This window comes from Macaca fascicularis, chromosome 6, assembly GCF_037993035.2.
Source record: "Macaca fascicularis isolate 582-1 chromosome 6, T2T-MFA8v1.1".
Taxonomy (NCBI): domain Eukaryota; kingdom Metazoa; phylum Chordata; class Mammalia; order Primates; family Cercopithecidae; genus Macaca; species Macaca fascicularis.
In genome coordinates this window covers 103,192,098-103,205,003 of record NC_088380.1, presented here as the reverse complement: position 1 = coordinate 103,205,003, position 12,906 = coordinate 103,192,098, and the positions used below count along the sequence as shown (strand labels likewise).

Below are 12,906 nucleotides of genomic sequence, written 5' to 3'. Positions count from 1 at the left end.
CACCAAAGTGTGCCCATGTGACTGTGTGTTCGGAATCTGTCCTGAAATGGGTGCATGGCCTGTCTGTGCTCAGTCTCCCCACCTATGGGGCCCAGGCTCACAGAGGTGTGAAAGAGGCAAGCATGGCTCAGGGGCCTCCGAGCCCAGCCAGCCTCGCTTCGATGCTGGGAGACTAATGTCTTCCATTTTGTCTTCTGCCCAGGCCAGCTGCGGTCCGTCCAGCGGCTGTGCTACTTCTACGGCACCGTCATGCCCAGTGAGGCCCAGCGTGTCATCTACCATGAGCTCCAGCTCTCCCTGGCCCGCAAGGTGGCCGACAAGGTGCTGGAGGGGCAGCTCCTGGAGACCATCAGTCAGCTCTACCTGTCCCTGGGTACCGAGCGGTAAGGGCTGGCTTTGCAGTGGTGGAGGTGGGGATGGGCAGGGCAAGGAGCGGGGCACAAGAAAGCTGGCCCAGGACCCCAGCAGCCCCTCTCCTTTTGATCATTTGGTTCCTTGGCATCAGATGCTTTGAGCTGGTGGGCCTGGGGTCGTTCCAGGGCTGCTGCTGGCCCGTGAGTCCCAGCTTGAGCCTCCCTTGTTGGGTCAAAGGTCATCTCCACCCCAGCAGAGGCAGTACGTGCTCTCTGGGCTGTTCTTCCTACTATGGTGGCTTTTGTCATCTGACCTCTGACTGCCCCGAATCTTCACTCCTGGCCTTCATCTGTCCCCTTAAATGTGACCACAGCAGCCACCTGTGGCTTCTCTCCCACAGAAGACAGAGCCAGTTGTGTCACCTGCTTCCCTGGGGCAGGGTTTCAAGGTCTCACATCCCATATGTGGCCTACTCGGCTTCCCCCAAGCATCCTGACCTGGTGGGGTAACCATGGCCCTGGCCACCCCACCCACAGGGCCCAGTGACATTGCTGCAGTCACACCCCCTGGAGTGTCAGACTTACTGAGAGAGCAGGGAAGGAGCCAGATTCCATGGGGACCTGGGAGACTGGCTCCAGTCTTGGCCTCAGGTTCACAAAAGGAAAATGGGCCAGTGTGCTAGAGCCATGCTTCTCAAAGTGTAGTCCCTGGACCAGCAGAGCAGCATCCATGTCACCTAGGAGCCTGTGGCAAGTGGGAGTTCTAGGGCCTGCCCCAGGCCTGTGGAGCCGGAAGCTCTGTGGGCAGGGCCAGCAAGCTATAGGGACAGGCCTCCGGGTGACTGTGATACCTGCACACCTTGAGAACCATCGGCCCAGATAGCCTCTGAACACTAACGGCTCCTGGTGCGTCTGGAGAAGACACAGGCCATGTCTGGGAGGCAGGGGAGATGGACTAGCACATTCCTCCTGCCACAGGGCAGCATGATGCCCAATTCCCTCAGAAGGATGTCCTTCATCTTTTCCATGCTGTGTGTGTTCACCCTGGCCCTCCCAGCACCCTGGGAAGGGCAGAACACTGCACACACAAGGGGGCCGTTCCCAGTCCGCACATTCCAGATTCATCTGTCACCAGACCCACAGGAGGAGGCAGACTGGTTCCAGGAGGATGAAAGCCCTTGTTCTGACACCTGTGTCTGATTCCAGGGCCTACAAATCCACTCTGGACTACACTAAATGAAGTCTGGGGATTTTCATTGATCTTCAGAAGAAAGAGAAGGAGGCGCGTGCCTGGCTGCAAGCAGGGAAGATCTATTACAGCCTGCAGCAGAGCGAGCTGGTGGACTTGTACATCCAGGTGAGTGGCAAGGGATGCAGGAGGACCCCTGTGCTGTTCACTTTCTGTCCATCCACCCATCCATTCATTCTTCCATCATCTATTTACCTGTTCATCCATCCATCCATCCATCCATCCATCCATCCATCCATCCATCTGTGCATCCATCCATCCATCATTCATCCATCCTTTTCTCATCCATCTATTCACCCATCTATCCATCCATTCACCTGTCCATCCACCCATCCATTCATCCTTCCATCATCTATCTGTTTACCTGCTCATCCTTCCATCCATCCATCCATCATCCATCCATTCTTCCATCATCTTCCCATATACCTGTGGGTCCTTCCATCTATCCATCTATCATCCATCCTTCCATCCTTCCATCATCCATCCATTCACCTGTTTGTCTTTCCACGCATCCATCCATCCATCCATCCATCATCCATCCCTCTGTCCATCCATCCATCCCTCCGTCCATCCATCCATCTATCATCCATCCATCCTTTTATCATCCATCCATTCTCCTGTCCATCCATCCATTCACCTGTTCGTCCATCCATCCATCCTTCCATCTATCTTTCCATCATCCATCCAACTGTTCATCCTTCTATCCATCCATCCATCCATCATGTTTCTGTTCACCTCTTCGTCCATCCATTCACCTGTTCGTCCATCCTTCCATCCATCCTTCCATCCATCCTTCCATCCATCTTTCCATTATCCATCCAACCATCTTCCATCCATCCATGATGCTTTCATTCAGCTGTCCATCCATCCATCCATTCATTCATCATCCATCCTTTTATCATCCATCCATCCATTGACCTGTTCATCCATCTCTCTGTCCATTCTTCCATCCTTCCATCATCCATTCACCTGTTCATTCTTCCATCCATCCATCATCCATCCATCCTTCCATCATTCATCCACTCGCCTGCTCATCCTTCCTTCCATCCATCCATCCATCCATCCATCCATCCATCCATCCATCTATCATACATCTATTCACCTGTTCATCCTTCCATTCATCCATCTATCGTCCATCCATCCATCCATTCATCCATCCATCATTCATCCATTCTTTTATCATCCATTCTTTCAGCCACCATCCATCCACCTGTTCGTCCATTCATCCATCCATCCTTCCATCATCCATCCATTCACCTGTTCATCCTTCCATCCATCCATCATTCATCCATCCATCCATCCATTTTATCCATTCATCCATTTATCCATCCATCCATCTATCATCCATCTATCCTTCCATCATCCATCCACTCACCTCCTGTTCATCCTTCCATCCATCCATTTATCCATTCATCCATCCATCCATCCTTCCATCATCCACCCATCTTTCCATCATCTATCCTTCCATCATCCATCCATTCATCTGTTCATCCTTCCATCTATCCATCATCCATCCATCCATCCATTTATCCATCCAGCCATCATCCATCCATCTGTCCATTCATCCATCCATCCTTTTATCATCCATCCTTTTATCATACATCCATTTATCATCCATGCATTCACCCGTCTATCCATCCATTCACCTGTTCATCCATCCATCCGTCCATTCATCCTTCCATCAACCATCCATTCACCTGTTCATCCTTCCATCCTTCCATCCATCCACCTGTTCATCCTTCCATCCATCTACCATTCATCCATCCACCATTCATCCATCCATCATTCATCCATTCATCCATTCATCCATTTATCCATTCATCCATATATCCATCTGTCATCCATCCATCCTTCCATCAACCATCCACTCACCTCCTGTTCATCCATCTATCCATCATTCATCCATCTATCCATTTATCCATTCATCCATCCATCCTTCCATCATCCATCCATTCATCTGTTCATCCATCCATCATCCATCCATCCATCCATCCATCCATCCATCCATCATCCATCTGTCCATTCATCCATCCATCTGTCCATTCATCCATCCATCCTTTTATCATCCATCCTTTTATCATACATCCATTTATCATCCATCCATTCACCCGTCTATCCATCCATTCACCTGTTCATCCATCCATCCGTCCATTCATCCTTCCATCAACCATCCATTCACCTGTTCATCCTTCCATCCTTCCATCCATCCACCTGTTCATCCTTCCATCCATCTACCATTCATCCATCCACCATTCATCCATCCATCATTCATCCATTCATCCATTTATCCATTCATCCATTTATCCATTCATCCATATATCCATCTGTCATCCATCCATCCTTCCATCAACCATCCACTCACCTCCTGTTCATCCATCCATCCATCATTCATCCATCTATCCATTTATCCATTCATCCATCCTTCCATTATCCATCCATTCATCTCTTCATCCATCCATCCATCATCCATCCATTATCCATCCATCCATCCATCCATCCATCCATCCATCCATCCATCATCCATATGTCCATTCATCCATCCATCTGTCCATTCATCCATCTGTCCATTCATCCATCCATCTGTCCATTCATCCATCTGTCCATTCACCCATCCATCATTCACCCATCCATCATTCACCCACCCTTTTATCCATCCATTCACCCGTCTATCCATCCATTCACCTGTTGTTCCATCCATCTGTCCGTTCATCCTTCCATCATCCATCCAATCACCAGTTTATCCTTCCATCCGTCCATCATCCATCCACATATCCTTTTATCCATTCATCCATCCATCCATCATCCATCCATGCTTCCATCATCCATCCATGCTTCCATCATCCATCCATCCACCTGTTCATCCTTCCATCCATCCATCATCCATTCACCCATCCATTCATCCATCCATCCATCCTTCCATCCATCCTTTCTCCCATCCATCCATTCACTGTTCGTCCATCCATCCATCATTCATCCATCCACCCACCAATCTACCTATTAATCCATCCCTCCATTCATCTATCTGTCAATTTGTTTATCCATACATTCATCCACCATCTATCCATCCATATGCACATACATCATCTACCCTCCACCCATCCATACATTATCTACCCACCCATACATACATACAGACATACACACATCATTCCACCCATCCATCCATCCATCCATCCATCCATCCATCCATCCATCCACCCACCCACCCACCCATCCACCCATCCACCCATCCACCCATCCACCCACCCATCCACCCATCCACCCATCCATCCACCCATCCACCCACCCGTCCGTCCGTCCGTCCGTCCGTCCATCCATCCATCCATCCATCCATCCATCCATCCGTCCATCCATCCATCCCAGCATTAATCTATCCACACACTCATCCATCCATCCATGTGTCTACATCTCCTCATCCATTCATCCATCCATCCACTCATTCCTAAGCTACTGCTGAGCACCTGTTGTGTGCCTTTTTCCTCCCTCCAACTGGTTCCCTCATATCCTCCCCCAGTGGCCAGCATCTTCTCCCTGAGGGCAGAGGCGCAGCCCCTCACAGTGCCCAGCACCTGCTCAAATACAGCACATGCTCAAATAATGTGACCACTCAGTTAACACACAGAAGAACTTGCTCCAAGCAACACGTGGCACATCTCCTTACAAAATGAATCTATCATAGTGGCTGTTTTCAGAGGCTTTCCCAAACACAGTGTGGTCCGGAACAAATTGTGAAGCCCACGAGCCTGGTGAAGCTTTCATTACTGAGCACCTGCTGTATACCTCCTTGAGCTGAGGAGAGGGATCAAGAGCTCATGGCCAAGAGGGGACCAGGCCCACCCACAAACACTGTTGATGTGGCAGGGATGTGGCAACGCAGAAAGGAGCCAGGGGATGGGCTCCCAGCAATCTGGGGGCCACGGAGACTGGTGTGAGTGCAGGGGGAGTGGGCTAGGGCTAGCCCTGGTGGTAGGATTCACAGGTGTCGGGCTCCTGGGCTGCAGCTGCTCAGTTATCTCCTGGCACTCAGGTGCATCAGTTCATTGTCCTCATGCCAGTGGTGGGGGCAGCCCTAATGCACAGGGTCTGAAAAATGCTCAGGTGTACCTGTAGTGTGTGAGAGGAAGGAGGCTGGAAAAGGTGGGCATGGCCACCTCACCAGGTGTGGGTCTTGAGGGAACTTCTGTCTCCTTTCAGGTGGCACAGAATGTGGTCCTGTACACAGGCGACCCCAACCTGGGGCCGGAGCTGTTTGAGGCAGCTGGAGACATCTTCTTCAGTGGGGCCTGGGAGCGGGAGAAAGCTGTGTCCTTCTACCGGGTGAGCTGGCCTGTGGGCTGATGTGGGTGGGCCTCAGGGGGGCACCTGGAGGGCTGAGGCACAGGTGTGGCAGGGCAGAGGCCTCCCACCTGGAGGCAGGGCCACCCATGCACATGCTAGTTTCCAAGTGGTCTCACCGGGCATGATATTGACCGTGCCCCTGCCTGGGACAAACACTCGGGGCCTGGATGTGACAATGGCTCTACCCTTGTACCTGATGATCTCAAGCAACCATGAGCGGGAAGTTCTGTCCCCATCTTTCAGATGAGGAAACTGAGGCTCAGAGAGGCACAGGGACATGTCAGAGGACACACAGCATGTCACTGGGAGGCCCGGGTCTGCATGCACCCCGAAGTGGGACGGCTTCTCCCTTCCTCTGAGCTCACGGTGTGGCTCAGTCCTGGGCACAGATAAATGTGGTGTTTTTAGAGCAGAGAGGAGTGCTGGCTCCCCCGAGTCAGACCCCCGGTGGCCAGGTGGGAGAGACGGGTCTGAGGCTGCCGGGTGTAGCTGGATGGGCCTCAGGTGACTCTTCAGCCCCCAACTTGGGTGTCTGAACTGTGTGTTATCCCAGAGCACAGAGCTGTGTGGAGGTGCAGGTGTAGCTGGGGTGTGGGAAGCTCCAAGCACATGTTTGAGCTCTGAGGAGGGCGCTGGGCAAGGTGGGTGCTACGGGAAACCTGACCCCACCTGCCTGTGTGGTAGGACCGGGTCCTGGCCCTGGCAATGACTACAGGCAACCGCAAGGCGGAGCTGCAGCTACAGCTGTGCAACAAGCTGGTGGCACTGCTGGCCACACTGGAAAATCCCCAGGAGTGCTTGGAGTTTGCCTACGTGGCCCTAGCACTCAGCATCACTCTGGGTAAGTCCCCTGAGCCCCACCCTGCCAGGACCCACACTGTGCCAGAGCCCAGCCTCCAGGACTGCAGGGCAGGAGCTGAAACAGCTGCTGGATTTTCCTGGTCTCCTGTCCAGGCAGGCAGATCTGCCCAACTGGCTTCCCCGTCCGGCTGTGCGGCACAGCCCAAGGTCTCTCACGCAGTGCAGAGCTCCCTGCCTGACTGAGCTCTGTTTCCTCTGCCTGTTCCCGCTGCTGACCACAAGGGCCGCCCAGTGTGCCCTCTGCCTTCCAGACATGCCAGGCATCTCGTTGGTCCCTGTATGTGCCAGGCTGAGTGGCATATTCCCTTTCTCTTGTACCCTTCCCACCCTCATCAACCACCCAGCTCTCTGGCTGATAAAATCCCAATTCCCCTTCCAACAGTCTGCCCCTTAAGGCCGGGCATCCCCTGGTGCTGTGCCAGGGTCGTCTGTCCCCCTCCAGAGACAGGGAACCCTAGGCAGGCCGCATGCCCCAGCGCCTTGTGCCCTGTGGCCCAGTACACAGTAGGTGTGCAGCTGACTCCCCAAAGTAGGGGGCTCCGATTGTGACACACCCAGGAGGAGTCGGATGTTATGTCTGTGGGTTGCCTGGAGCCGGGGTGCCTGGGAGCACCTGGACTGCATGGCTTTTGGGCTCCCCTGGTTAAAACCAGTGAGCATAGGCAGGTGGCTATGTGTAGGCACAGAGCTGGGCCATCCAAGTCCGACTTTGCCAAAGCCTCACAGTAGACGGGGCAGGCCTTATTAATTCTGCTTTGCAGATGGGAAAGTGAGTCTGGGAACCCAGAAGGGACTGGCCAGAGCTGCCCAGGTGACCGCAGGTGCCTGGAGGCAAGCCAGGTGTGCTGCCTGGGGTCTGCATGCCTGCTCCAGAGGGGCCTGTGCCCTCCCTGCCCCAGGGAGCCACATCCTCACACCTGCCCCTTTGGCCTCCACCCCAGGGGACCAGCTGAATGAGCGCATGGCCTACCACCGGCTGGCCGCCCTGCACCATCAGCTGGGTCATGGCAAGCTGGCGGAGCACTTCTACCTCAAGGCCCTGTAGCTCTGCAACTCGCCGCTGGAGTTCGACGAGGAGACCCTCCACTACGTGAATGTGTACCTGGTGCTCGGTGACATCATCTTCTACGACCTGAAGGTGGGTGGGGAGGGGCAGGGCTTGGGGTGTTCCCGGCCCCCTTGGAGTGGGATCTCCACCCAGACCCCAGAGGCCTGGGTTCCAGCCTTCCTTAGGAATGGCCCAGTGGCCTCCCTGGAGCTCTGCACGTGGCTGGAGGAGCCGGCAAGGTCAGCAGATACAACCCAGCTCCCAAGCTGGCCAGGCCCCACCCTCAAGAACTCAGTCTCAGCCAGGGAGGCTGACACATGAGTGGGCAATGGTGTCCTCTGGATAAAGAAGGAGGATTGCAGTCGGGGGGCCCTCCTGGAGGAGATGACACCAAAGCTGATTCTTGACAGTCAAGTGTCAAGTTGCATTTAACAAAGAAAACAGGGTCGGGAGAAGGACATTTCGGAGGACGGCATCATCCTCGCATTGAATCAACGTTGCAAGATCCAACCCAAATCCTGGCGCCTCGTCTAGGAAGCCTGCCCAGGGTGCCAGCCTGCACTGAGCAACTCCTTCCTGGAGTTCCGAGACACCTTGAATTTTCACATCACCCAGGAAGGGTGGGGTGGGACCAGTGTCTTACCATTGGGTTCACAGACAGGGAAACCCCAGCTCAGGGCAGGTGCGGTGGGGCGGGGCCCCAGCCAGCCAGGCTGAGGCCTTGCTGGGTCGGGTCTGTCTCGAGGGGAGGTGCTGTGCTCCCTCTGCCCCCAGCCCTGCAGGGGTGGAGAGCTGGGACTGTCAGACTCAGACCTGGGGTGTCTCCACCCCTCTGCCCAGCAGGCACCGCCCCTCCTCAGCATCGCACCGGCACCGCGTCAGTGCTCCTTATGGGCTGAGGGGCCAGGGCACTCCAGTCCTGCGGCCGAGATCTTGGGGGCCTTAGAACAACATGAGGAGCTGGGGCAGCCCTAAGACCCCGCCCCGTATCCCCCACCGCAGGCCTGGGGCTGCCGGGAAGGCCCCCGCCCAGTGCTGACGACACCTGGTGGTCAGAAGTGGTCCCTGTGGCCTCCCAAGTCCCAGCCAGACAGGGAGGTGCCAAGTGTCAGACCTAGAGGGACGCTGCTCACCGCTCAGGGGCTCACCTGGGACCCAGGGGGACGGGCCTCCCAGAAGAGGCCTTTCTCTGTTTTGGTCAAGCCTGCCGCCCACTCCGCCTGCCCAGGAGGAAGGAAAGGGCCAAGTAGTACCTGAGAGGCCAAAGTCCATGGTTGGGGTTGAGGGGCAGAGGCCTCCTTCACCTCCTTCCCATGCACAGCCCTCCTTCCCATGCACAGTCTTCCTTCCCATGCACAGCCCTCTGGGCCTCATTGTGACTATGCTGTCAGTGCAGGCCAGCTTCCCACAGGGAGACCCCCTTGGAATTCCCCAAGGGCGGCTGTCTTTCCAAGGCTACACCCTCCTCCTTGTGTAGTAGGCTCTGGACCCAGGGCCCAGAGGAGTAGGAGAAAAAGCCGGGCTGCATGGGGCCTGGAAGGCTGGCAGAGAGGCAGGGGTAAATGGGCATCTTTGCCGATTGCCTCTAAAAAGGGGTCCCCTTTAGTCTACACGTGAGAGCGAGCCCTGGAATAGGTAGGATTAGGTGTGTCCTGGCTCAGCCTGCCACTCACTAGCTGCTGCACACACTACAGGCACATGGAAATGCACACGCAAATGCACACGGGCACAGGCACACGCACACACAGACACGCACACACACACAGGCATGCACACAGGCACACAAACACGCACAGACACACAGGCACCCAAATATGCACAGACACATGCACAGGCACACGCAGAGACATATGCATTGGCTGGCTCCTTCCTGTTTAGTTGGGATGCCCCCACCCCTTCAGGAAGCCTTTGCCTTCCACCCCCGGCTGAGTCTGGGGCCTCCTGGGCCCCCCACAGGCTCCTGGGCTTCCCTCTGCCACAGCCCGGGCCACCCTGTGTGGTCAGTGTTCACTCCCAGGTCCCTCAGACTGGGAGCAAGGACATTAGGCTCAGCCACGTACCCAGCACAGAGTCCAGTGTTCGGCTGGGCCGAGGGGCATTGGATGAGCAGTGGCGGTGACTCGGGGCCTTCTCACGCCCCTGCGCCGTGTGTGGGGCGGGGCAGTGGGGGAATGGACTGCTGCATCTTGGACTTTGTCCTTGGCCCTGGGAGTCATCTTGAGATGGTAAAGAGGGACAGGCTAGGCATGGGTCTTAGAGAGGTCCCTTGGGTGACCCCATGTGGAGGAGGCGCCTGGGGAGAAGCCGGGTGGGGGATGGGAGGGTCAAGGAGGAGGTCTGGGAGATGGCATCCCAACCCAGGGATGGTGAATTTGAGCCAAAGATGCATTGAAAATGGGAGTGGATGTCTGGGGAGTCACACTCCGTCAATATTTCAGGGAACATTGCCAGAGAGAACACCTGTGAGATGGTTTTGTACCTGGCCTGTCCCGTGGAGGGCCTGGAAATGGTCAGCATGGACAGGGGCCAGAGGGGAGCCTGGGTCACTCAACGCTGTGCCCCTGCTGTGGCTTGGAGCCACGGGCCCTGCATGGAACTCTCAGAGCAGGCAGGATCTGCCCTGACCTCAGCCCATGGGGAAAGCAGCCACTGCCTGCAGAGAGGGTGGCACTGGGGCAGGAGACTTGGGGTGAGTGGGGCGTAGGGGCAGTCAGGAAGGCTTCCAGGGGTGTCAGGGTCATCCCCACCTCCTGCAGCTGAGACCACAGCAGTGTCACAGGCTTCAGGGTTCATGGGGTGAGCCAGCATTGGCTGGACATGTGGAATGACCTGGAGACAGGAACGGCCTCTGGGAAGACGGGCTCCGAGTCCCCCTTTTGCTGAGCATGACCTGTCCCCTTCAGGACCCGTTTGATGCAGCCAGGTACTACCAGCTGGCACTGGCAGCCGCCGTGGACCTGGGCAACAAGAAGGCACAGCTGAAGATCTACACGCGGCCGGCCACCATCTCCCACAACTTCCTCCTGGACCGTGAGAAGTCGCTCTTCTTCTACCAGAAGGCCAGGACCTTCGCCACAGAGCTCAACGTCCACAGGGTCAACCTGCCTCCTCTGCCACTCTGCGGGTGGGCCCCCTGGTTGGCCCCCAGCCACCCTCGCTGAGGACAGCATCCGAGGGAGTGGGTTTTGTGCAAGGAGGATGGTCTCCTCCCTCTCCTGGTGTCTCCCGTGGCTCATTTTCTGGGAAATGGAGGCATGAAAGCAGGGTTCAAATAGCAATAAATGGTTTTTTTTTACAATAACATACCGAAGTCCCCAGGGCATCCTTCCCTGTGTGCTTCCTGGGCTGTGTCTGGGGGCCATCTCCTTCCCTGGTGGCAGCCCGCTGATCTTGGGGATGAGAACAACTGTGAGTCCAACAGACCTGGGCCAGGTCATCATGAGCCTCGGTTTCCTCGGCGGCCAGAGGGGAGATGGTGGTGGAACTCTGGGCAGCTCCTTGCTCTCCCTGCTCAGAGCTCTTGCTGTAGGTCTCGTGCCGCCCTTGCCTTTAACCTTCAGGCCACTGTGCCTGGATGTGGGGGCTGCTAGTGTCCCTGTTCGCCATTGAAGAAATAGAGGCACAGAGAGGTTAGGTGTCTGGCCCACCGTCACACAGCAGGTAGGGGCGGAGATGCAGAGCCCAGTACACTGACCACCACACCACCCTGCCAGCCTGCAGCCAGGAAGATGTCCCCCATTAGGACCCAAGGTCAGCTCCTGGACCTCTCTTGTGGTGTCAGGAGAGCCACAAGCCAGTGAGGGTGGCCCCAGGGATCCCTCACTCAGTGTCCTCTGCTCCTAGGCTTGGTTGGGCCGGGCCTGGCCAGTCCCACCTCTGACCACCGGTCAGCCCTGCGGGAAGTGAGATGCGGGGATCTCTGCCTGTGTAGATGCTGCTACCCAGTATTGAAAGCCTTATCTGGGCTGCCCCCCAGCCGTCCCCACATACCCCTCCCCTTCCAGCCTCCGGCCCTCATCCCAGTCCCTGGAAACCCAGGTTTTCCTTCTTGGAATCTCTGGGCCCAAGGAACACAGCTCACACGGTCTCTGCCAGTTTACGGCAAGGAAACCGAGGTTAGAGACTGTGGGTGTCCCACGTGATTCTCACATACACTGCACTCTCCCAGGCCGCTCTTTTAAACACTTTAAATGAGGTAACTTTCACATCGCATGCAATGAACTATTTCAACGCAAATAATGTGGCATTTGTGCATTCACAGTCCTGTGCAACCACTCACGCCATCAAGTTTCATAAATGTATTCATCTCCCCAGAAGAAACCTCCCATCCTCACTAAGCTGTTACCTCTCCTTTGTATCCCCCAAGCCCCTTGTTTAATGGAAGGGGAAACTGAGGCCCAGAGAGGGACTTGCCAGTGGGCGGAGCTCTGATAATAAGGAATCAGGCACCCATCTGCTGCTTCAGTCCTGGGTTGGTGTTCCACCGAGCAGAGGTGACAGAGCCAGGAGGTTCTGGGAGCGCCACAGGTGTCACTGGTTCAGTCCTGGGTTGGTTTGCCACCCAGCAGAGGTGACAGAGCCAGGAGGTTCTGGGACCCCATGCTTGCAACCAGAGCCCTGCCCCGAGCCTCCCCACCAGGGGACAGCAGAGAGCTTTCCAGAACGGGCCGCGGGGCTGGCGGGAAGCAGCAGCTCAGAGCTGCTGACAAACCTCACGTTGACCCCAGATCGCTGTCTCTGTGGGTTGGGCTTGGGAATTGGAGAGGAGGCCGCATGACTGGAAACGTGAAGACGGCACGGCCTGGCTGGAGGAGCGGGAAGCGCCGTCACGTTGACTGAGGACACAGACCTCCTGCCCGCTGGGCCGGGCCTGCAGCCATTCTTCTCGGGGTGGGGTCGCAGGTCCGGGTTGCTCTCGGCCCCCGAACTGCCTCAGAATCCGGGGGGCTTTGGAACTGTGCCTTCCCATCTCCACCCACCCTGGCTGGTGCCATGAGGGGCCTGGATCCTGGGATCCTGTTTCTCCTGGACAGCAGAGACTGGGGGACCAGAGGAGA

General features: G+C 56.0%; 1 protein-coding gene across 10 annotated transcripts in view; it reads left to right on the top strand.

Moving 5' to 3' along the window:
• The window catches only part of LOC135971382 (SH3 domain and tetratricopeptide repeat-containing protein 1-like), a 52,193-nt gene extending 41,041 nt beyond the window's left edge, over window positions 1-11,152 (top strand). For 4 of the 10 annotated variants that reach the window (XM_073993968.1, XM_073993969.1, XM_073993970.1 and 1 more), the window contains 6 exons: window positions 203-383; window positions 1,560-1,710; window positions 5,797-5,919; window positions 6,625-6,781; window positions 7,743-7,939; window positions 10,753-11,152. In XM_073993968.1, the coding sequence (XP_073850069.1) occupies window positions 6,646-6,781; window positions 7,743-7,846 (240 nt within the window). In that variant the 5' untranslated portion in view covers window positions 203-383; window positions 1,560-1,710; window positions 5,797-5,919; window positions 6,625-6,645 and the 3' untranslated portion in view covers window positions 7,847-7,939; window positions 10,753-11,152. Of the gene's footprint in view, window positions 1-202; window positions 384-1,559; window positions 1,711-4,919; window positions 7,940-10,752 lie in introns of those variants that run through there. The other 6 variants (XM_065546568.2, XM_065546567.2, XM_065546566.2 and 3 more) reach the window with 4 other exon arrangements.
• The last annotated feature ends 1,754 nt before the right edge of the window (window positions 11,153-12,906 follow it).